The sequence below is a fragment of the Helianthus annuus genome, chromosome 3 (assembly GCF_002127325.2).
Source record: "Helianthus annuus cultivar XRQ/B chromosome 3, HanXRQr2.0-SUNRISE, whole genome shotgun sequence".
Classification (NCBI taxonomy): Eukaryota; Viridiplantae; Streptophyta; class Magnoliopsida; order Asterales; family Asteraceae; genus Helianthus; species Helianthus annuus.
In genome coordinates, this window is record NC_035435.2 from 175,488,475 (window position 1) to 175,514,773 (window position 26,299).

Genomic DNA, 26,299 nt, shown 5'->3' on the forward strand with positions numbered 1-26,299 from the left:
TTGTTGGTTTTAATTGACTATGCATTATGCATTAATATTTAACGCAACTTTACATGGACCCCAAAATTTGTACCAACTAACCGAACCTTTTGCTAAATACACATTAAAACTATACAAGTCTAGCCACGGAGGCAACATCAATTAATTGCCATAATACACAGTAAACCCTTACTAAAATTTTACTTTGTTTTCGTCGCTTTCTTACATATTAAAATATTAGTTTAGCGGCCAACAAAAACTATACAAGTCCAGCCATGGAGGTAGCATCAATTAATTGTCATAATACACAATAAACCCTTAATAAAATTTTACTTTGTTTTCGTCGCCTTCCTACATATTAAAATATTAGTTTAGCGTTCAAAGTATTATACGGTTGAATAATAAAAATATTAAATAGTTAATAATAAAATTTTAAGAAGTATAGAATGTGACACGTATAGGTTAACATACAAAAAGGCTTATCGTACATTAACGTAGGTGACGCGCGTAACCGTTGGATCAATACCCTAATCACGCATAAGACACAAAAATAACGCATGGGATCCATTTTTTGGTGATAATTACGCATGGGGTGATAATCACGCATGGAAAAGTATACTAACGCACGTTATAAAGGTTAAAAAAAATCACACACGTTATCATATTTGCCGCGTACGTTAATGTAGGTTAAGCCTTTTTGTACATTATACTTTCTCTACATACATATATACATACAAAAAGTAACTTAAAGACACAAAAGTTTAGATCACATCTATTCAAAAAGTCACAACCCTTAAAACTATTTTAAATATATTACAACCATTACAAAAACTTTTAGATATATGACACTCATTCAAAGAGTCACAGCCCTTTAAACTAATTTTAAACACACCACATCTCTAACAAAAAAGTCACACTCTTAAATTTATCGCACCCCTTCAAAAAACCACAACCCTTTAAACTACTTTTAAATATATCATACTTTACAAAAAGTCATAACCCTTCGTATTATTAAAAAAAACAACATATTTTCCAATGAAATGAAGGGTAGGAATATAAACAAAATGAATGGAAAAATATGTTATTTGGCATATGAACATGTCGGTTCCTTTTTTTTCTTGGATTCCCATTCTAATTGACGATGCTTTTTTTGTAATACGGACAAATTATGAATCATTTTGATGAAATTTATGGTATTTTGTTTCCACACAAACACGAAAACATTGCGACGGTTCAAATTTATTAACATCATGACTATTATCCAATTGTAAACAAATAAAAAAGCAACAACGAGACATCATCATCTAATCATAATGAAATATTACCCAAATGTAAATAAAAATCATTCTGCCACACCATATTTCATACATCACATCCACATGTTAACCGTACCACCGCCTCGCTGATTGTCTCTACTTTCAATTTTACTCTGCCCCCGATCATCATTCATTTACGTTCATCCCAGATTTGGCGACAAACGTTTTCACAATATAATCTAAAGTTTCGATTACGATTACGGTATGTTTTCACTCCCACCGTTTTATTACTTCGGTTCTTTTTTGATTATCTGGTCCTCTTTTTTTTACATTTTGCTTGTGGATTTTGTTTGATGAGTTTGAAGAATACGCATATTCATGTTAATCTATTTGCATATTAAGGGTGGATGGTATGGTTTGGGTAATTTAGGGTGTTTGAGTTTTCTCTACCCAATGATATAAAGCCATGTCAACTCCCCCCTTCACTCCCCATTTTCTACTCAAACACTAGGTATGCTTCAAACACCCACTCAATTAAAAATTAAAAAATTTTGATTGGTTGTTCTCTCCTTTCTCCTATCTCTCTCTCTCCTCCATCACTCTTCTCCACCTTCGGTGACTATTCACCGATTTCTCTCCCTCTCTCCTACTCAAACACCCTAACTTAATCACCAGGTGTAGTCACCAATCGGTGACTCCACTCCCCCACACCACTCACCGATACCATACCACCTACCCTAAAATTTCTATCACTCATGTTGTTTTTGCAAAAACTGAATTTTTTGTTAGGTTTTATGTTGTTTTCTTACAACAATAAAAAATTTGAAATTCTTTTAATGTTTTATGGGATGATGATCCTTTAGTGACAATCACCTTTGGTCGCCAAAACCAAATTATAAATCTAGAAAATAATTAAATGCATTGCATAAACATATGCCCATTTACCGGTCATCACAAACCAAAGAGAAAATAATGACTATGATGGAAACCGTAAACTTTTAGTTGTTAACCAATGGACATCTATGGTCATTATTTAAATGAATCTCTTGATTTTCCGGTTTACAATCAACGATGTGCAATATAAATGAAGAAACTATCAATAAAAGTTATGTGCTTAATTAGTTAACATGTCGAATTGTTTACTCACAATCTTTAGTTTTCCATTCGGCAATATGAAAAAATGTATTATTATGATGGGTGGAGATATGCTAGGAAGTTTATTTCGCTAGGAAGCATAGGAAGCAATCATAACCGTCCAATTGCACAATCTACGGTCTAGATCAAAATCAAATTAAAAACTGTCATTTAAACACGCTCTCCGGGCTTTCAAGGGTATTATCGTCAAATTCCAAAATAACCACCGTTGAATATAAACAGAAATGCTTCGAAAAAAAGTTCATTACATTTTACACTTCCATTGAACGATCACACACATACAGAAATTTGAGAAAATCATACTCCATTAAAGTTTATGGCGTCGTCGAGAGATAATTTGAAGGTTTACCTTCGATTTACTGAAAAGAAATCCGTCTCTGAAAACCCTAAATCATGAAAGAAGCCAAAAACATCATCAGCTGAAGAGAACATATATCAACAAGTAAATATTAGTCGAAAATCAACAATGAAACAACAAAGTAATAGAAAACGCAAAGAGATTTCAGACAATGGTAATTTTATGTACTTTTGCTTTTTAACTGAATTCAAGTTACGTTTTATGAAGTGCAATAGTCCTAATATATCATATCCCTTCCCAAAAATTGTTAATGAGTGATATCTTATCCCTATCTTAACATTTTTGTTATTAGAGACTACATTGCGTTTTAAAACTATGACCTAGGGTGCTAATGCTTTTTATGGGATTTATATATTGTGAATTAATGCGTTTTATCTTAATAAATTTGCAGAAACAAAGAGGTTATTTTATGATAATTGTAATCGAATTTTAAAACATTGCGTTTTATCTTTGAATTTGCTGAGATACATGTGTTGTTAACTATTGCGTTTTATCATAATACTATCAAATGCTTTTTTTTATTTGACTAATGCGTTTTATATTTAAAATATCATAAAAAACAAAATGAGATTATGTAATGTTAATTTGCTGTGTTAAATTTAATATGATGTAAAGTATTGCGTTTTATCTTAAAACTGTGAATTACTGCTTTTTATCTTTATAGTGTTAGCTAATGCGTTTTATCATAAATTTGTTAATTGACATTGTTTCATTATTCTGTTTAAAGTTAAAAAACAAGAGGAAAAACAAAAAAGGAGAAGAAAGAAAGTGGTGATAGAATCTTCAGAAGATACAGATTCTGTTTCAAAGGATGAAATACTAGTCGAGCTATAGTTCTGCATACTTCTGAACAACAACAAGTAAATTCAGGTAACATAAAACGCATTTAACAAATTTCATGAAAAAAATATATGTTTCTAAAACACTTCAATGTATCAGATGATGATTTTGTTGATCCACCATGAAGAGTGAAACAGACAAAAAATCAAAAGAAGGAAAAGGCAGAATCAAAACCAAAAAGATCATTGAGGAAAGATAAAACAGAAGAACAACCAGAACAACAACCATATTATGATTACGACGGAAAAAAATAAACATAAGATGTGCAGTCAATAATCTAAAAGATTATATTGAAAATTTGTCAAAAGAGCAAAGGAAAGTTGTTAGAGAAATAGGGTTTGAGAGCATACTATCATTCAAGCTGCATTCAGTTCCACGCAAATTCGGATATTGGCTGGTAAAAAACTTTGATGCTGAAAATGATCAGATAAATACAGGAGATGAGAAGATTAAGATCACAGCTGAATTGATCCAAAAGGTATTTCAAATACCAAATGGAAAAACAGAGATTGAGGAAAAACTGAGACCAAAAGAAACTGATCTTATAATTAAATTCTGGCGCGGTCAATTCAGCAAAGATATTTTGAAGAGAATGTATGTTGCCAACTTGATTAAATATTTAAAATCAAGAAATGAGCTTGGAATAATGTTCAAACTAAACTTCTTGGTTATACTTTTTACGGTCATGGCAGAGGCAATGCAAAGTAGTAACGTTAATCAAAGATTCTTGCCATCGATGAAAAGTGACAAAAAAAAAACCCAGGATTTTAATTGGTGTGAATATATTCTGACTGTTTTAAGGCGTACAAGAAGACAATGGCCTGGAAATGACAAGCTCTTCAATGGACCTATTGCATTGTTAGCGGTATGAAATCTGATCTTTCATTATTGCTACATATTTGCTGAATGCTTGTTTAGGCTGCTTGTTTATATTCTTTGTTTAAAATATGTTTGATTAAAACGCAATGTATATAAAGTTACAAAACGCAATGACTTGTTTATTTTAGTTGTTTGTTTGTTTAAAACGCAACGTTTATAAAGGTACAAAACGCAATAACTTGTTTATATGCTTTTTTCAAACTATGCTTTATTAAAACGCAATCTTTATGTAAAACGCAATGTTTTTGTAAAACGCAATGTATTTAAAGTTACAAAAAATTAGTTGTGTAAGTTGTTTACAATGATTTATATTATAAAACGCAACAAAATTAGTATTAATTATTTTTTTAAAACGCAATGATTCATACAGATACTATATGCTTACAAAAAACAAGGATTTGACGATGCTGAAAACACTGAAGAGTTCTCTCTTGATAAAATTGACTCTACAACATTACAAGAATTTGAAGATGAATTGGAAATTGTTGCGCATAATGAGGGGAGAGGTCTTGTAATGGATAAAAAGAAAAAAGAGAAAAAAGTCAGAAAGAATAAACAAAAAATAAAGATGAGGAGGATGAATTTTATGTTTATCCAACTGAATCCGAGAATGAAAACGAAGAAATTTTTCAAGATGAATCTGAAGAAAAAGATGAAGACGATGCTGAAGAACAACCAAACATCAATATCAACTCAGAAGAGATAGAAGATGGAAACACCTTACTTAAAGCTGCAACAGACTGGATTGAACAAGAGGATCAAGAGAATGTTCAAAACAGCCAACTTAAAACCAATGAAACTGAGAAAACACAAACAGAAAGTGCAGCATCATGGGGGCAATTCTTCATAAAACCATCAGAAGGAAATAAAGATAAAATGTGGGTAGACAATCAATGCCGATTTCGTAATTTCATGCCATCACTAAATCAAAGTGAAGGTCTTTCAGACATTCATTCAACAAAAAAGTGGCGATGAAAATATGAAGAACATTGAAGATAAAAAATCAAATGAAGAATATGTTGTGACTGCCTTGGATAATCATTTTAAAGGATTTGAAGAAATTTTCGAAAGCATCCAATCACGCATAGATGAGATCATTGAAGAATATCCAAACAGTGAAATTGTTCATAACAAAGTAAACGAATGGGCGTCATTGATTGAAAAATTCAACGATCAAGCTAAAAAGCACAAGAAAGTTAATATTGATTCATCTCTGATGGAAACACCATCAAGATTTCTAAATTTGAGCCAAAATGAAGACACCGAAAATCAAATCATTTCAACTCCATTGATTGTAAAACGCAATGATGATGCTACAAAACGCAATGAAGATAACACAGTTGTAGTCCAGTCCTCCAATCCAGAAAAAATCAGTGAGAATGAACCTGCATCGATTCTGAAAACACACATTGAAAACCCTTCAATGGTACAATCATCATTTAGCGAAGAAACTCCATCATTAATGTTGGAGATAATACAAAAGACAGATGAAGAAGAAAAAAAATCAAATCAAAAGAAAATTCAAAATGATGAGGTACCATCATTTGATTTGAAAATTTCTCAGTTGTCTTCAAATGTTGATGAAAATGAAGTGGAAGTTGATACTACTCGCCGCGTTGCACAAACCAAAATTCAAGCGGAATTTGAAAATAAAACAACCGAAAAAGAAGTTCAAATTACTGGAATACAAACAATGTTTGATAGAATTGAAGAACAGAAAACTGAAAAGGAAATCAGTGATCTAATTCAAAACACATCATTCCTCAACCCACAAGAAGATCCGTATAAAACACCTACATAATCAGTTCATCAAGAACAACCAACAAGTGATATAACCAAAACAGAACAAACAATCACAAAGATGGTACGACCAGATCGACAAAAAAATGTACCAGAAGTATTTTGTTCACCATACTATCTAAGACAAGTTGCAATGAAGGAAGCAAGAACGGCACACGAAAACAACATATCGGGATATGCTTTCCATGCAGAAGGAGAAATAATGTAAAAAATCATTTATATACACTAACACAAAACAAAAATCAAAATATTATAATTTAATTATTATTTTTTTGCAGGGACACTCTCTTTGAAATTAGAGATCATGTATTTCTGTCGAGATATGTTGCTGAAACAATGAGGCCAGCATTGGAAATCACCGGAGAAGTAATCAATTGTTGGACATATATTTTGAATGAAGAAGAAAAAATAAGATCAAAAGACAACAAAACTCCAAGATTTTCTGTACTATTCGAATGCTGGTAAGATATATAAAACGCAATTTGTCTGTTCTATAGAAATAATATATGTATAATGAAGTTTTTTGAAGTTTGATTGAATGAAGTTTTATAAAACGCAATTGCCAGTTTTATTTCTTTCATAAAACGCAATGTATACTTTGTTTGAATGAAGTTTTATAAAACGCAACTGTATGTTTTATTACCTTCATAAAATGCAATAATATGTTAATTTGTTTAATGTTATGCAGGCTTTAACATCGAGTGATAAGGAAGAAACTGAAAATGAAGAAAAGATGATAGAAGCATTCACAAAGAACATTGAAAAAATTCTTCAAGGTGCAAAGCTAAAAAGCATAAAAGATTTTAAAATTATCCTTGTCCCGATTCTCCATTCAGAGCATTTCTTTGTGATCTCGTTCAATCTTGAAGAGAAACAAATATTCATCATTGACAATAGTGCAAAAGAAGTCACAAATAAAGAAAAATATGGTGATGTGCCTGAAAATACAGTAAGTATTCTTACTTATGCTTTTAAAACACAAATATAAACCACCTAATCTTTTTGTTTTTTTTTTCTGTAGAGGAATGCTTTGGCAGATTACCTTAGATCTGTTGGACATGAAAATGCAGATGATATAAAGGGAATAACCCCTGTTAGAATGGAGATGAAATGGAGGACGAAAGATAATGGCATTGACTGTGGTATATTCTGTATGCGTCCTATGGAAGGTTATAATGGTGAAGCAGTCGAAAAATGGGATTGTGGGTTTAATGAGGAATATGAAGAACCTGCAATTATCAAGAATGGTAAAAACAAAAAACAAGTGAACAAGCAGACCGCACAACTGATGATTTAAGAAGAAAGTTCATCGCAAAGATATTATTGCACGAAATCAACGAACTCAAAGATTATGTTATTGAGGACTCAAAGAAGTTTCGAAACCTTAGTGCGAAACTTAAAAAACAATCTTATGACACTAGTTTAGAAAGGATTAAAGAGAGGCTTGCTCTTGCTGGTTTACTTTGATTTAGAAATGCTACTTATTATAAAACGCAATGTTTTTTCTTTTAGCCCAAAATAAGGAGCGGAACGAGTCATCAAGATTCGGGTTTCACCCCTAACTTAACGACTTTATTCCTGTTTGTGTGATAGAATGACGAGATAGCGAAGGAGAATTGCGTCGAAGTATGGATTTCACTTCTGATTCAACGCAAATTCTCATGTTTATAGTAAAAATGTGCGTCGAACAAGCGATCTAATCAAGAGTTTGCGGTTTTCACACCTAGTCTCAATCTAATCACTCGTTCATTTTCGAAAATAGCGTGCGATGCGCAGTGTTCGTGTGAGAATAAGTTCGAGAAGGCGTAACATAAATAGGCTCGTGCAGAACCCCTACCGGGCTCGCACAAGGCGGTCTGTTGGTACTTAGACTATAGACTAGATTGTTTCGAAGACATCGACCCAGACTAGGTCTTAGTATAACGCAGTATTTTCTTGATCTTGCTGGTTTACTTTGATTTAGAAATGCTACTTATTATAAAACGCAATGTTTTTTCTTTTAGCATAATTTTAATATAACGCAGTATTTTCTTGATCTTGCTGGTTACTTTGATTTAGAAATGCTACTTATTGTAAAACGCAATGTTTTTTCTTTTAGGTTAATTTTCATATAACGCAATATTTTGTTGATATATTTAAAATGCTACTATTTGTTTGTTATTGTAAAACGCAATATGTATCCTTTCTTTTAAACATATTATTTAAAATTTGTACAGTTTATCAATAAAAATTTTATATAATATATTTAAAAGAAAGGATACATATATAGTGAAATGTTATTATGATAAAACGCAACATTTTCATTGTATGCTATAACTCAAAATTGTCTATTTATTTGTTGTTTGACATAAGTTATTTATTCTAAAACGCATTACAAAGTGTTTCCTAATTATTCATTTCCAAACATATAACGCAATATATCTTTATAACGCAATAAGAGTTTTTTTTTTACTATTTTTATAACACAAAACAAATTAAAAGCTTAATTACAATAATGAAAATCATAAAACTGATATATTATCTATATATATTCTAAAGTTTAGTTATATGTTCTATTTTAAAACCAAAATTTATGGTTGTTTTAAATGCATCATCCTATAAAAATCCTATTAATTGCATTTAATTTATATTAAATAAATAAGAGATAAGATAAAAAATAAAATAAAATAATTATATATCAATAATCATTAAAATTAATATCATCAATAACACATTATACTAAATAATATATTATAGATAAAGGTAGATTAGTTTAAAGTTAACTTTGATCTTAATTTGTTTTAATAATTGGTTTAAAGATAATTATTCCAAACTTATGATTATTCTATAAAATGATCTTTGACAAGGTAACCATAAATTTAAATTTCGAAGTAACTAATATATTAAAAGTAGCTCAAATATAATTCATAATAAAAATACAACAATATATTTTCAAAGAAAACATATAATAAAAAAAAATAGGTAAAGGGATCCAAATGATATCAAATATTAAGAACTTATCCATGATATTAGTATCAGAATTTAATAGATTAAGATAAAATTTAAACCAAAAGATCATAAGTATCATAAAAATATCATTAAATTAAAGTTAAAAAGTAAAGAAAAGAATTATTATTATAATATTAAAATAATAAAAATATATAAAAAACTATATATATTATTAAAATATTAAAATTACTATTTGCACCGATACCAAACAAGACCGTACCGGTATTTTCGATACCAGTACCGGTTGACACCAAGCTTATCCGACCCCGTAATACTAAAAAATCATTAAATTAAAGTTAAACAGTAAAAAAAGGAATTATTATTATAATATTAAAATAATAAAAGTATTAAAATAACTATATATATATATATATTCTAATATATTATTAACAAGATTTTGGCTAAATTAACTAGATTATTATAAATAATAATAATAATTTACAAATAAAACAACACAATTTGCAACAAAGCAATGCATGAAACACCATATTAACATATAGTACAGTACATTAATGCTAGAACCTAATCTATACTATATTATAAAGCATTTCATAAGGATACCAACCAAATTTAAGTAATTACAATCTTTTATACTTATGGTACAACAACTTAATGATGTTAGTAAGGGGTGAAATGGTCTTTCTACATTAATATTAAAAAATAAAAAAAATAATTATCTATATCTATATCTATCTATCTATACTATATTATAAAGCATTTCATAAGGATACCAACCAAATTTAAGTAATTACAATCTTTTATACTTATGGTACAATAACTTAATGATGTTAGTAAGGGGTGAAATGGTCTTTCTACATTAATATTAAAAAATAAAAAAATAATTAAATGAGAATATAATCACAATTAATTATAATAATACAATAATAAGTTTGGTTCTTAAATGCAATTAATAAACGAAACCTATTGGGATAAACCGCAAAAGCACTCCAAAGGTACAATTTCAATCAATATGTAATAAATTTGACCGATTAAGGAATCTCCTATCATTGCTATAAATTCATCATTTCACTCAACATCAACTCCTTTGTCTACTATTGTGCGAGTTAGAGTCGAAAAGAAAGAGATAAGAAAGAGATAAGTTGATATGAAATTTATTTATCTTGGTGGAAAGATGTGTTCTTTTATACCCATTTCAACATTTATTCGAAAAAACTTTGGTTTGTTTCTTAAAATATTCAAATGGGATAACAGTTTTCTTTTACATAATCTATGAGTTTATATTGATGTTTTATTATGTTTTTGGTGATTTAGTGGTTTTTTTTCAAATTATGATTTTATATTACATATAAAGTATACACACAGGTTATTGGATACAAAAAGACAGACACTTCATACTTCATCAAGGTACCCTTGCATGACTATAGTATCTGGAACCATTTACCAATGTATTGTTTAATTGTTCATAAATTTATAGTCTTTTTCCTTTTTGCAGCTTCATGTATATGGAGGTGTAAAAGGGTGGGTACGAGAAAAGTTATTCATTTGGAGATAGACATTTATTTGGCCTATTGGTATTTCCTTTTTTAATTTCTACTTTACTATTTTTTTAAACATATGATGCTTTTGTGTGATTTAATTGATACTATATATAGGCAATATAGATGCAGAGGAAATATTTGAGGAGGTATTGTTTGACAGGATTGGGCAGCAAACTTTAAGGGCTCGGATGTTTTCAACCCGCGCAAAAGATTTAAATTGATTGCGTTTATCTATACTATCGTATAAAGCATTTTACAAGGGTTCCAACCAAATTTAAATAATTGCAACATATCATGCTTATAGTACACCAACTCAATGAAGTTAGTAAAGGGAATTAGTCTTTCTACATGAGTATAAATTGATAAATACAATTAAATTGATAACTTTATAAATTAAGTATTGTTAAATACTTGATAAAGAATTAAATCATTTGACTTAGTTGAACATCATCACCTTCCTCATATTTACATTGCTTTTCCATTTCAAGTTCTCCGTAACCGATTACTTGATTGAATTTTATAATTAAGTCATTATTATTTGGTTTAGTAATTGCTAAACATCATACAAATAAGGTTACAACCTTTTTTGCAATTTTATCAGATAGTTGATGAACATCATATGAAATAAAAATAAAAATAATAATAATAATAATAATTAAATATAAAAAAAACTTGATCAACGTTATTATGAATTTAATTATAACTATAAATGGTTTTAAAACTTAAAAGATGCTAACCAATTAGAAACGAAAATTACTAAAAGGTAATTTCATGGGGTATTATTATCTATAATACCTAATAATTGCAACAATAATGATTAAATAATGAACTTAATTACAGATGGTTTAAAACTCAAAAGAATGCTCTTTGCATCTTACCTCAAGTCTCATGGAATAAGGTTCAAATGATAACCATTGCATAATTAGGAACCACTTTTTAGCCCTTGGATCGTATTTTGATGGTTGAGACCTTTAAGTGCAATATCTATATCTCTAAGATGAAGATAATGTATGGTAATGAAGATTTGGAGCAGCAAGAGGTAAAAACAGCCCGAATTTTTCCTTTTATAAATTCGATTCGATTCGTGAGTGTTAGTGTGTGTGTTTATATTGATTAGGGTTTCATCAAATGCAATGTGAGGGTTTCCAATCGGTGTTTATACAAATAATATAGAACCCAATTTTTATGTATGTGTATGTAGTGTGTAGTATGGGGTCTTGCTTACCTCATTCAAGGAATAACAATGAAAGACAGGGGTCATTGATTTCGAAAAACTCCGCCCCTTTGTTCGCCTTCTTCCTGATTTTAAGTTACGGTGAGTCAATTTCCTTTTTTCTGATTCTAATCGATTAAGAACTATACGTGATTAACCAACGAATTGTGGTAGATTTTATGTTTCTATTGCAGTATTTGGATTGAATTGACTGTTGCAATTTAATAATCGTCAGTTATAGTTCGTTTTTTGAATATAGAGAAACACTGACTTATTTAAGGTGCTTGATTTGGGTGAATAGTAGCAATATAAACTGCTATTGTAATTTGGTGTGATATTCAATTCAATATCAGCAACCTAATCAAATTGTTCCCTAAACATAGAGTAAATGTGTTCACCAGCAAGGTAATAATATGTACTAATTTTCAATTATAAGAGACTTCTAATAAGGAAATATAGCTATTAGGTTATGTCAAGGTAAGCATAGTTTATAAAGAATATGTTGCAGAATAAAGTTAATACAACATTTTAGTAATAAATAATAAACTGCTTTCTTATCTATAAAAGGGAACAAAACCTGCAATTTGACTTTTAGATGTCAAAAGTGAATTTATATGTATATGTGTATGTAGTATAATATATATATTTAACATCTATTTTACACCATCTAAAACAATGAAAAAGAAAAAATAAAAATAAAAAAATTTGAAAACTGTGACGTCTTTTGAAGAGGGTTGAGAAACCACACGTCCATAGAATTGAAGTTTTGTGAGACCACATGTGGTGGGGCGCAAACCTCTCTCAAAGCGTCTTAAAAACGCGGGGGAACACTGTACCCTCGGGCGTTTTGGGCCTTTTTTTGACTGGTAGTGCTACCACAAAGCGCCGAACGAGGAGTGGACTTTGGTCAAAATAACCATGGTCAAACGGCTAACTTTAAAAAAAACCGGTTTTTGTTTTAAAAATCTATACTATATTCGCACTTTCATACCGTGTCACGCACTATCTATATCAGTCGTCGTTCCAGGAAAAAACAATAACTATTATGCATGTCGTGCATCGCACGGGTGTTCCCCCTAGTACTCTTCTAAAACGCAATGTTATAAAATAAATAATAATAAATGGGGAGAAGATAAAACAAAGAAAAAACTGATAGCTTAATGACAAAAAAATTGATTAGACAAAAAGCCTTAAAAAGCCTTAAAAAAACCTTTTGGATTCCTGATAAAATACTGTATGATTGAACAATCAATTCAAAGAAAAAAATAAAATATAATCATTTTTAGAGTTAATTGCTCGGATGGTCCCTGTGGTTTCAACTTTTTTCACGTTTAGTCCCCACCTTTTGAAAATAGCAGGTATGCTCCCTATGGTTTGTCATTTTGTTACTCGGATAGTCCATTATATAAGAACAAAAACCCTAAACTATTTTCACATTCCTCATCATACACCAAATACACCAATACCCAACAACAAAACACACACACAAACCCTAAAATGGCTAATCAACAACTATCAGTTTGGTGGGTTAAAAGAGAGAATTTCGTTCTTCAATTCCTTGATGGAAAAAAAATAAGATACCATTCCGTTGCTTCTGTTCTTCAAAACTGCAATGATAATGTGTTGAGAAGGATGAATGAAATAGGTATACCACCTGCTTGTTACACAAATCAGACAGCCGCACTGTTCAGAATTCTACACAAAAGATTTGGAAATCCAAATCAAACTGCAACTGAAGAAGCCCAAGTTACATCTTGGGAGTTCATTGAGGAAACTTTCAAAGTTTCAGTGACTTGGGACGATGGTGATGTGGAGATGTATGACCCAAAGGACATATCTTCCAGTGAGGATATAAAATTTTTGAAGCAATTATCTGAAATACCAATCATCAACAACTCTGCTAGCAAATTTGCAGAGAAGCTTCAAAAGGCAGTAGTCTCACAGGTTGAACTTTGAACTGAATCTGAAAGTGATGAGGAAATCCCTGATGGAAGCTTAGGGTTCTCATCCGAAGAAGAAACAAACTTTGATCCATGATGCTGATCTTGCTAGTAATTTTTATTTAATTTTGGGGTTTGTAAACATCATCTTTGTTTAAAACTATTATCATCTATATAATGCAATGTTTATGATATCCACTTGCATTTCTTGTTTAATTTGATCTGTGATCTGTGTTATAATAAAACGGAATAATCAAAAAAATTCCATTTACAATATATTGTTCTATGTATAAAACGCAATAACAATATACTGTTGTTATCATAAAACGTAATTAACCAAAAAAAGCTGATATTTATGAAGGATACCACAAAACGCAATAACAAAAAGAGATGAAACCTATACATCATAAAACGCAATGACAAAAAATTTTTCTTTCTTATTGATATCAGAATTTGACAGAATTTGTATACATACTTACATTGCATTGCTAGAACCTATAGCTTTAGAAGAAACCTTATCTTTACATGTGCGACTGTTATGTCCTTTTCCACCACATACACGGCACGATTTCTGGATCTTTGATGATTTCTGTATTGTAATCTCACGATTAGACTTGATCCTTTTTTGTACACCGCATCCTTTGGTCCTTATTTTGATCGGGACACGAATCATAGAATCTGACTTTTCTAAGTTCCCTCCAATATCAGCAAATCTTTCTTTGCGACTAGGAGGCGGCGCAGCAACCATAACCTCATCAGCTTTATCAATATAACTTTTAATATGATCCCTGTAACGACACAGCTCATCTAAATCCCCAACCAACCTATTAACCACATACTCATTTGCAACAACGATTTCTCTAAAAACTTTATCAATTTCACTATTCCTACCAATTTCATCAACCCGAATATTGCAATGATTTGATCCATTTGAAACAACATCTCTCATCCATCTTCTATGAACATATCTTCTAGAAAACTCAGTTATATCATCATACCGTAGAACATAAAATCTATGGCGGCACAATATACCAAATTGTTCAAACCGTTTGCAAGTACAACTTATACTTAAACCATCTTCTTGTTTGCTGTATTGAACCTGTAAATAAAATTAAAAAGCTATATAAAATTAGTGAAATGTAATATAAAACGCAATGAATAATGATAAAACGCAACAAATGATCATATAATGATAAAACGCAACAAATGATGGAAAAAATAAAACGCAATAGATGTTTAAAACAATATAAATTTAAAAAATTACCTTGAATAAAGATGTGCATGGCTGTTTGAAATCCTTTATTTCATAATATTGAACATCACCCACAGTATCAAGAGACTTTGACATACACTTTGTAATGGCAGCATCAATTTCAATCTGAATATCTTTAAAAATTGTTTTGGTATATATTTCTGATGCTTGTTTCTCCAATACAAAGTCACTCCAGGTCTTACACTGAATATACCTTGTATCATGATCATTCCTCCTATGCTCGTGCCTTTGAAAATCCATTGCAGTCTCAAAATGAGTGAAAAATTCAACAAATGTACATCTTGGATTGCAAATCTGACCAAAGAAGTAATTCTCGCTTTCACATCTAGACGTAGTACGCATAAGACCAGCCAAATTCTCTCCATGGTAATAAGGGGGAATCCAATCAAATCGAAGATCGTACATATCTTTTAACCACTCATGATTTTCCAATCCAAAAGTAGACATTATTGAATGCCACTCAGTTTCAAAATCTTCTGGAATAATAGTATCATTCCAAACAACATGAGTCATTCTTATATTAAAATCAATGTTTGCTAACAAAACAGGAACAACCTGTATAAAAAGTAATAAAATTATTAAACATAAAATGCAATAATTTAAAACGCAATATATTGAAAATGATAAACAGAATGCATTAATGGTAAAACGCAGTTGTTTTGTAATTCTATTGATAAAAGTGTTTGGGGATCTTATTGTATAATACACAAAACGCAATAATAAACCTATATAAAAATTGCAGTTTATTATATCATAAAACGCAATTAATACCTTTATCTTCAATTTCTCCCATATATGCCACATACATAACCTATACCTACGTCTTGAAAGTACATCCTTAATAGCTCTCTTCATTGCAGCATCTTGCTCAGTAACAACAACTTTAGGCTCATTTCCAAAAGCATTAACAAAGCACCTTAAAAGCCATCTATAAGAATCTGCAGTCTCAGAACCAAGTAATGCACCACCAAATGTGACATTCCTAAAATGATTATCAACCCCAGTAAATGGCAAAAAAAACCAAATCATATCTACATAAAAACAAATTAATAAAGCATTAGAAGAAATAGAACAGGATATATAACGCAATAGAATATGTAACGCAATAAATGAAAAAAAAAACTTACTTGTTTGATTTATAAGTAGCATCAAAACCAACTATGTCACCAAACACTGTATAATTTGTTTTTGATTGCTCATCAGCCCAGAAAAGTCCTTTCAATCTTCTATCTTCACCAATAACATAATCACATGTGAAACCAGGACAACATTCTTTCTTCCTAATAAGACGCCTAACTACTATTTCTGCATCATACTCTCCTATGTAAAGATTCAAATCCCTTCTATAGTTCTTACAATCAACTTTACTAGCACCAACTTCACCAAAACCACCATACATCGTTTTCATAATATTGAATGCTTTAACAGGTCCAATATTGATTGCAGACAATCCAGATATAAAACTTTCTTAAACATAATCAATACTTCTGGCAGCCGGCAAGAAATGAATATTTTCATCTTCAACAAAGATATGATTATGTTCTTCTTCAAAGTAGTAGATTTTAAACATATTATTGTTCTCTAATATTAATTTCACATGAGCATTGCATCCAACTCTTTTTGAACCTCTATTACGTCTAACAATCTTTTTACTATTCTCATCAACTGAACCAGAATCTATTTCTTTGCTAACATGAAATCCTTCTTTTGAGCAGACAATATATCTTATTCTCACTAAACAACCACCATTTTTCCAAGAGGTATTTTTTCTTGCAGAAAAACCTGCAGCAAGTGCATATCTCTGATAAAACGCAAAAGCCTCATCAAATGATTTAAAAAACATTCCAACAGCAGGTGTAATGGATCCACTGACTTTAGGTTTGAAAAACTTTCTTCCACTGTTTAAGCATAGACGTTCCTCCCACTTGGAAATGTGATCTGAAACAATTAACAAATAACTATAAAACGCAATACCTCTTATATAATAATGTTTTTAGTGTTAAATCTCAAAATATATTAATAAAAATTTAAAAATACAGACCTTTAAAGTTTGTATATGAACTAATATGGATAGAAGCATAAAACGCAATACATTCAGTAAAATGCATCAAATGATGAACAAACAAAACAATGTATGAAACGAACAAAACTCTAAAATTGTACAACAATGACAGTTATTGCTTTATATTTCATCAATCTTAAATTTAAAGCTTGTATGCATATAATGTGAATCAAATCATAAAACGCAACTCTTCACTAAAACGCAATAAGTGATGAAGAAACAAAACGAACAAATTATGTTAAATTATACATCAATAACAATTAAACTTATGAAAAATCAAATATTAATAACAGAAAGACGAATTATAAAACGTAAAACAATGAATTTCGGAAAAAATAACAAAAAGTTACTCAAAATTGAAGCTAAACTTACCAATAGAGTCTGAAGAAGACATTGAGGTTATCGAATTGACGAACGAAGCAAGATTATTGCTTGAAAAAGGTGAATTTGCGATCGATTGCGATTTAGGATTATAGAATCTTCAATTCTGTTATAAAATTGATGAACTAAGAAGAGAGGTAACATAATCTATAATCGTATTAGAACGAAGATATGATAATGTAAAATGACGAAAAAGCCCACGCGTCCAAAATTTTAAAAAAGCAGATAAACGGCTAAGATTGTTTCCTATACTTCCTAGCAAAAAAAAACTTACTATTTGATCTCTTCCCTTATTATGATACACTCGGTTAAAGTTTTTAGATGTGATAAGCAAAATTAGTATTTGATGATATTAATGATCGGGTCAACGGAAAGTTATTCAATTCAAATTAAGCATAATAGTCATTTATAATTAACACCCCGCCGCAACGCGCGGGTAGCGTCAACTTGTTAGGTACAATCATCAAGGTTTTTCATCGAAAGATGTATTCTTGTTAGAATGGGTATATATGAGAATTTATTAAGGACAAGCTTGACGTAATAAGGGGATCTTCAATTTAACATATAAATAGAAAAAAACGGTGACCTTTAAAGACTGATTTATGGTCGCTTTGATCATCGTAAGGCCGGACAAAGTCCTTCAGCGGCGATTTTATGTCCTGGGTAGCATCCCATGAGTGACTGAGGAAATCACACCCGATCGGCAAGAGGGTTTAAGATTTTACAGCCCAAGTCTCAAACTACAAAGCAATTCGCACACATAAATGCCGATTCAACGGCAAACACCATTCCACATGCGTTGGTGCCGATGATCCATCCCGCCTACATAACTTTTTTTTTCTGAACAACGAATTTATTTTATTTCAGTCGTCTGTGAGACTTGAAGCCAAGACCTCCCCACCCAAAATATTTAAAGGTTTTATCTGGACAAATAAACCACCACCCCGTTGATGTGCCCTTACATAAATATTTTTAGTAAATGGGTTTTTTTTTAACGGCCAACAAAATCAATCCTGAGCACTCTCGGGGCATCCACTAGACAAACGAAGTACTTCGAAAGTAACCCGAATCCACCACCAATTCTGGGGAAAACCAATAACCCACTCGCCCGTAGGCACGACGGTGAAATTACTAGTAAAACCATTTTGGCTCAAGGATCCAACCCAGGTTTCCCTGGCTCTCCTATCATTGCCCACCAGTATCTCACTCTACACCAAGTGAGAGTTAAACCTATATCTCTCTAAAAAAAATGCAAGTCTTCCATCAGTAGCTAAAGGAGTTTGCTTTAAAAAAGCATGCATAGTAAAGATAAAGAGTAAATTGCCATTTTAGTCCCTGAGTTTTGTCCAAATTTGTCATTTTAGTCCAAATAGTTTTTTTTTTTGCCTCTAGGTCCCTGAATTTTCCCTTTTGTTGCCATTTTGATCACATACACTAACTCCATCCAAAAACTCCATCTTTAACCAGGGGTATTTTGGGGATTTTCATTTTAAATGTTTTCAATTGCCATTTTGATCCAATTCCAAAAAATAAAAAAATATCCAAAAAATTCTAAAAAATCATAAAAATTCTAAAAAATTCTAAAAAATCCAAAAAATCCGTTTCGGCGCGAACCGTTTCGAACCCGAACCATTTCGAGCTGAACCGTCAACCGTTTCGACGCGAACCGTTTCGACCCGTACCGTTTCGACCCGAACCGTTTCGAGCTGAACCGTTTCGACCCGTACCGTTTCGAGCTGAACCGTTTCGAACCAAACCGTTTCGGCGTTCGAAACGGTTCAGCTCGAAACGGTTCAGCTCGAAACGGTACGGGTCGAAACGGTTCGCGTCGAAACGGTTCAGCTCGAAACGGTTCGGCTCGAAACGGTTCGGGTCGAAACGGTACGGGTCGAAACGGTTCGCGTCGAAACGGCTCAGCTCGAAACAGTTCGGGTCAAAACGGTTCGGGTCGAAACGGTACGGGTCGAAACGGTTCGCGTCGAAACGGTACGGGTCGAAACGGTTCGGCTCGAAACGGTTCGGGTTCGAAACGGTTCGCGCCGAAACGGATTTTTTGTATTTTTTTTAGAATTTTTTAGAATTTTTATGATTTTTTAGAATTTTTTGGAATTTTTTTGATTTTTTGGAATTGGATCAAAATGGCAATTGAAAACATTTAAAATGAAAATCCCCAAAATCCCCCTGGTTAAAGATGGAGTTTTTGAATGGAGTTAGTGTATGTGATCAAAATGGAAAAAAGGAAAAAGTCAGGGACCCAGAGGCAAAAAAAAAACTATTTGAACTAAAATGGTAAATTTAGACAAAACTCAGGGACTAAAATGGCAATTTACTTATTTATAAAAGAAAACAGTTAACGGTTAAATCACTAAATGACATGACGCATTAATAATTTACTTTTATACATTTAAAAAGCTTAGATGAAATATTTTCGCATTTCTCAAATACATTACACACTCCAACTATACATTTTTAAGCTTTAACATGTAAATAATATATAGTCACTTGAAACTATATTATTAACCTTTTTAACATGTAAATAAGATGTAGGAACTTCAAACTATATTATTAACATTTTTTATATATTGGATGAGTGAATTAAAGGGCAGCAGTCCAGGGCACGCCTGTTTCCGGCAACCAAGATCCACCAGCAATGAAGCTACCCGGGGCGAACTTTGCGGCCTCAGCCGCGCTAGTGATCACATGGTAGCCTTTCCACTTAACCCGATTCGCAGTTGACGAACCAGGGCCGGTGTTCATGTACTCACCATAATACAACGTATCAAGCGCGAAGTTACCGCTCCATGGCAACCAACCCGCGGGGTTCACTATGCCATCGAGGTACGTTTTCAAATAAACGGTCCTCGAGTATTGTTTCCACGGCCTACCAAGATATGTTTTAACGCCGTTTAAGCTTGAGGCAGCCGTGACCCGACAGTTATGGATCGAGATTCCAGTGTTTTGGTTCGGGTCGGTTCGACCTTGTGCGGTCAACGTGTTGGTCTTGTTAGGAGGGTCACGTGCAAGAATATTGCAATTTTGTAACACTACAGCTGCATTGCCAAAAATGAAGTCAACAGTACCATAAATGTTACAATCTTTATAAAACTGTCGGTTCGAAAGAGCGTAGAGCGTGTCTTGGTAGCCTTCCAAGCTGCATTGGTAGAAAACTGAGAGATCGGAACCACTCCGGACCGCCACTGCTTGTTCGTTTTGCGGGCCCGCCGTGTTTCTAACCGTGAAGTCACGCCCTATGAATTTGTCTCCATTCACCGCTACATGTCATTAAAAGAAGTACATTTATTTTAATTGTTTAAAGCAGTGGCGGACCCAGAAATTATTTACTGAGGGTGCGGATGAGGTGTTCAACCATATTTTCAAAAGGTGCGGTCGGGTTTTTTGCCTAAAATATACACTAAATTTTTTTTTCAAGGGGTGCGGCCGCCCACCCTGTCCAAAGGCTAGGTCCGCCCATGTTTAAAAGTGAAAACCAAGTGGAAGCATGCTTACAAGTTGGAACTTACCCATTGTACATGACCCGAAAGAGGTTGAGCCGGCCCCGACACTTTTACTACCGGTTATAACTGTCTTTCCCATACCATCTCCAACTATCATTATGTTATCCGATTTGATATCAATGTATTCATTGTAAGTTCCTGCCTTCACATATATCACATACCTCCCACCACTTGATTTCGCGGCTGCTAACGCGGCTCCAATAGTCTTATAGTTACCCGAACCATCTTGAGCCACCACAGCGTTAGCCTGAGAGGAGGGGTTCGACGATTCCAATAGCTTTCGATCACTATGCTTCACCCAAGTAGGGAAGCCTTTATGATAAGGTTCATTAGGTGAATTTCCACCTTTGTTCATTGCCAATAAATTGCTAATTAAAGATGAAAGATTATTGTTCATTAGTGGTAACATGTAGTCACCAACTCCTAGCTCCTCAAACCCATTCTTGCACGTCTCGAGGTTCGTGAGAGCTGTGCTTAGCCAGGTTTGCATGTCAACCTGGCTACACGTCCTTTTAGGATCAACAGTCATGTTGATCCTTTGGACAGTGTTTTCATAAAGTTGTAGACAATCTTTCCACGCGGTCTTTTCAAGTTTGTTGTGGCATTTTGGACCGAGTCCACGCGCGTTGGACTCAGCCTCTGCCGCTCGCTCTTGGGTGACTTTCAGTAATGCCTTGATGAAGTCGGGTTTTTGCTTCATTGGACCGTAATTTAGTTGACCGGCCAAGACATACTCGCAGGGTTCCGGATGAGGTGTTTGCTTGCACCATGACCTAATATCGGATATAGGGTAACCGTACACCCATGGAGTGAGATGAAGGATCAAACAAGAAATTAGGGTTGCTAAAAACGTAACTATTGTCATCACAAAAGCAAATTGTTTGTTAAAAGAAGAGAGAGAGGCTTGAAACACGTTTGTTTTGGTTGTTGAGAGACTTCCACTAATAGGGTAGCATTATATAAAGGTTGAATCTACCCCTCATAAAGGCTTCAAAACTGTTTCTTTCCGGTTTTTCCTATTATCCAAAACCATGTATATAAAATCACATGTCAAACCGACGTTTTCTACAACAAAATGACAACCAAACAACTTGTACTAACCAAACTAAGAATCTCTAAAATTGCAGTATATACAACGTATTTTCAAGAGATATTATTAGATGTTAAATTGCAAAAGATAAAAATCATAATTTGCTAAATCATAAGAAATGCATATGTTTATCATGGGCACAACTCGATCACAATCAACTTTTAAATTAAATTAAAAAAAAAAATAACTATACCCACCTCTCTCTATCGGTATCATTGACAAAACACGAACACACCTTGTTGCCTCCCACTTGCCGATCAACTAGTTGTCGGTGCTTGTGTTGCCACCTTGGCGCCCAGGGGCATAGTGTAGTGTTGTTAGATGTAGCACGTGCTATGGCTCAATCCCGTCTTCGTAGTGTAATTCTTTATTATTTTTTCGGTTTTATACAAATGATATCCCAGAATAAATACGAGGATACCCTGAAAAAATAGGATACTTGAATTTATTAAAATCCCTATTTTTTTAAGCCCAAACATTTTTATAACACCAAACTTATATAATTAATTAGCCCAAATGATAAAGTTAGTTCAAATTAAGAATGGTTTAATTGAAAGGAGACCCATTGGATAAACTTAACCCAAGCCCGAAAGTCCAAAACAATAAAATATCCATTTTTATTAAGGGAGACATTCTAATGGGCCCGGAATATTTGAACAGTGGTCGAAAAACAAAATATTGATAAACTAAAAGACGACGATGTGATGGAACGATTTCAAGCTATGAAAACAAGAAGAAGACAAATTATTAGGTATTTGTTTTACTTTATTTATTATTGTATGATTGAACAATAATTTTTTTTTAGGATAACCCTAAATTAATAGGCTAGCTCCGCCACTGTTGGCGCCGCCCATACCGCTTACCACGGCCCAACCCACGCCCTCCACCCTCAGTTAATGTGTTTTATGAAATTCTTATGTTGCCACTGGTACTATCAGTTTGTTAAATTACACAAACATTCTAATTTTGTAGTTTATCACATGTACAAGAAACATTTTGAAAACACTATTTATAAGATTGTATACCTTTCTCAAAACTTCATATTAACATAGTACATCGACAATTACATTTATATACCTTGGACATATTACAAACAACAAAGAATTAATTAACAAGCACCACAAACTAACTTAATATTACATAGGGTTTCAATACGAAATATATATTGTTATATATGAGACTCTTACGGGTTCTTGATGGCACGAGAAGCACGATGCCTAGCTGTAAATCGATTGAGCAACGCAAGAGAATTGCTAGCAAGTTCTTTCACATTCAAAAACCTTGTTTTGATCATACTTTTTGTCTTGCTCCCAATCTTATCCCCCAAAAATCCATCCATGCAAGCCGTGGCGTCTGTTAAGGCCGCGCCAACCCAACTTTGCACGTTACTCTCGTGCCACCCGAAATTCTCCTCCCCGTCTTTGCCCATTTGTTGCAACTCCTTGACGGATTGAGTTATTTGATTCACTCCATTGTTGATTTGGTACAAGCACTCCTCTAGGGCTTCGTACTCACCTGGATTCTTCGTTTTGTTTAGCTCTTTCGCAACCATATTCACATAAGCCTTTGTGAACCGCGCTTTGGCTAGACATGTGGTTAGTGAAATTTGGGCTATTTTTTGCGGACTTGGTAGATCGTATTTGTTAGCATGGGGTAAAAGAGTCCGGACACATAGATTAGTGTATAACGTGGAGCGACATTGTGCCTCAAGGTATGCCCTTGCCCGTGAACGCGCCTCGATTGTGCTGAGAAGACAAGCTAAGATGGTGAGATAGAGGACCAACAATGAGAAAGTCATTTGTGCCATTTTGTGATATTGTTTGTGTTTTTGTGTGTGTGTGTGTGTTAGGATTGTGAAAACATGAAGAGGTGATAAGGGATTATATAGAAAAGCTTGTCACATGCATTCCAAGTGTATTGCACATGCAACTTTGCTAACATGTTAAGTGAATTATTTTCTTGTTATTGAAAATAATTTAAGTACTATGACTATGAGATTGAGTGATCTGGAAATCCAAGTAACCTTTTTTTATCAATCCACGACCGTCCATTTGTATTATATAATATGAAAGAATATATCAAGGTTGACTTTTGAACTAATTCACAATCTCGTTGACTAAAATATCGAATTATCGATACTCAAAATATGTTTCACAGTTGCCGTTTTAGTCCACTGTGTTAACTTCATCCATTATGACTGTTAACGAGAAGGGCAATTTGGTCATTTTATATAGTCGAATTGTCTTTCTAGTTAACGGAATTACATATAAAATGACCGAATTGTCCTTCTCGTTAACAGTCATAATGGATGAAGTTAACCCAGTGGACTAAAAAGGCAACTGTGAAACATTTTTTGAACCACAAGCGAAAAATGAAACATTTGGACTAAATTGACAAAATTGTCCAAACCACGAAGATTAAAATGGCATTTAACTCTATAAGAAAACTATCTAGAGTAATTTATATTTAGAATCAAAAGGAGTACTCCGTAAGGATTGACCAAGCAATTGTGCAAGCAATAGCACAAGTTTTCCATGAGACACGGTGCTGGTCTTGAGGTGATCAAACCAACACATTGCTTAACCAACATAAAGATGTTTAAATAATTACACTCATATAATATCCTAGATTTCTAAATTGATAAATAAATCGCCATTATTTTTACTATTGTTACCCCATCTTTGGTTTGAAGAATGTTTCTCTTCCTTGCACAACAATTATGAGTCAAATTTATTATTTTACTAAAATGGCAATGAACAGATAGTTGATTGAAATTGCCTATTTATTTTACCAAATTGTAATAAACTATACCTAAATTGTCATTGTATTCTACAACTTCAATTGAAAATAAGTATAAAGTTAATAAATAGATTATCATGATCAAGATTACAAATAAAAAACTTTAATTTATGATTTCATTACTCCTTTAAGATGTAAAATTATGAACCAAAGTTGTAATTTTCATATAAATCAATGTTTTCTCATCATTTTCTATGATTAAAAAGATGGAAAATCATGAAAGTAGGCATGTTAACCAAACATGTTAGTAAAATAGGCATTAACTTCGGAGGGTAGGCTACGATAGTGATGAAAAGTCCGAGTGTGAGTTACGGAGGTGCTGGCGGCTCTGAGTGTGAGCTATGGAGGTGTCGAATTGTCAATTCGGGGAGGTGACGTCGGCTATAGAGGTGTCGTTGGCTATAGAGGAGCCAACTTATTGGAGTGTGGGTTATGGAGATGCGGGCTCATCGTGAGTGTGGGCTCTGGAGATGCTGACTTATCGGAGTGTAGGATATGGAGGCGTCAGCTCTACTTATTTGTCTTTCTCTTACTGGTTTGCTTATTTTCACAGTCCACGTATTAAATACCTATTTTGCTAAATTTCTTGGTCAACTTAAGTATTTTCATGATTTTTCCTAAAAAAAATCACCGCACATAACACTCTTGCTTGTGAGTTTCCAGTTTCGAATTAATTTGGGGACTTGAATCTGTGTTTGTGTTTATGTAAAACCCTTCAACAGTGAAGGATTTGCTAATGAAGTTTGCATTTGATTGAGGTCTTCATTTGATAATGTACATAGATTGGAATTCATTTTTATATTTTAGTTTAAACTAGAATGTTCGTTAACTTGTAATTGTAATAATCCAAGCCTAAAATTGGTATTAATAACTTTGAGAGTACTACAACATTTAAGCTTATCAACGTTGATGAGTTGTAGAATTCTCACATGCTACTCGTGAGTCCATTGACCGCACCTCAAGGGGATATTATTATTCTTTAAAACTATTTTGTTTAATACAATCAAATCCTCATGGAATCTTTAAAACTATTTTGTTTAATACAATGAAATCCTCATGGAAAACTTTACTCGATTTTATGCTCGTATATAAAATTAGTTTGGTCCAACCATACAATTAGTAATCCATTCAACATATTCCCGGTGGTCCGACCACCAGATTCTAGGACATTTGGACCGGACTAAAAAAGAACAAATAGTACATGTGACGGTGGGTTGTTAATGACTATTTCTGCTAGCAAATAGAGAGAAACCGCTACATAGCCACTAGAGG

General features: G+C 32.8%; 3 protein-coding genes across 3 annotated transcripts; all 3 read right to left on the minus strand.

The window, feature by feature from the left end:
* Positions 1-14,382: 14,382 nt before the first annotated feature.
* On the minus strand, positions 14,383-16,579 carry LOC110932666 (protein FAR1-RELATED SEQUENCE 5-like). Its single transcript, XM_022175986.1, has 4 exons — positions 16,308-16,579; positions 15,952-16,162; positions 15,172-15,735; positions 14,383-15,006 (listed from the first exon to the last, which is right to left on the minus strand). The coding sequence occupies exons 1-4, from the start codon at positions 16,577-16,579 to the stop codon at positions 14,383-14,385; spliced, it is 1,671 nt and encodes a 556-aa protein (XP_022031678.1).
* A 3,419-nt stretch (positions 16,580-19,998) lies between these two features.
* LOC110931108 (pectinesterase 2) lies at positions 19,999-22,073 on the minus strand. Its single transcript, XM_022174514.2, has 2 exons — positions 21,145-22,073; positions 19,999-20,895 (listed from the first exon to the last, which is right to left on the minus strand). The coding sequence occupies exons 1-2, from the start codon at positions 22,001-22,003 to the stop codon at positions 20,219-20,221; spliced, it is 1,536 nt and encodes a 511-aa protein (XP_022030206.1). The 5' UTR covers positions 22,004-22,073; the 3' UTR covers positions 19,999-20,218.
* A 1,149-nt stretch (positions 22,074-23,222) lies between these two features.
* Positions 23,223-24,067, minus strand: LOC110931109 (pectinesterase inhibitor 9). The gene has a single exon (XM_022174515.2). It carries the CDS (start codon positions 24,033-24,035, stop codon positions 23,412-23,414), a length of 624 nt encoding a protein of 207 aa, XP_022030207.1. The 5' UTR covers positions 24,036-24,067; the 3' UTR covers positions 23,223-23,411.
* Between the last annotated feature and the right edge of the window lie 2,232 nt (positions 24,068-26,299).

Bases quoted from the DNA above. Each gene is read 5' to 3' on its own strand.
- LOC110931108 (XM_022174514.2), bottom strand. From the start codon at position 22,003: ATGACAATAGTTACGTTTTTAGCAACCCTAATTTCTTGTTTGATCCTT. The intron at 20,896-21,144 runs GTAAGTTCCAAC...AATGACATGTAG, and splicing joins TTTCGGGTCATGTACAATGG to CGGTGAATGGAGACAAATTC.
- LOC110932666 (XM_022175986.1), bottom strand. From the start codon at position 16,579: ATGTATGGTGGTTTTGGTGAAGTTGGTGCTAGTAAAGTTGATTGTAAG. The intron at 15,736-15,951 runs GTATTAATTGCG...CTTTTTATACAG, and splicing joins GGGAGAAATTGAAGATAAAG to GTTGTTCCTGTTTTGTTAGC. The intron at 15,007-15,171 runs GTAATTTTTTAA...TTTTATTTACAG, and splicing joins CATGCACATCTTTATTCAAG to GTTCAATACAGCAAACAAGA.
- LOC110931109 (XM_022174515.2), bottom strand. From the start codon at position 24,035: ATGGCACAAATGACTTTCTCATTGTTGGTCCTCTATCTCACCATCTTA.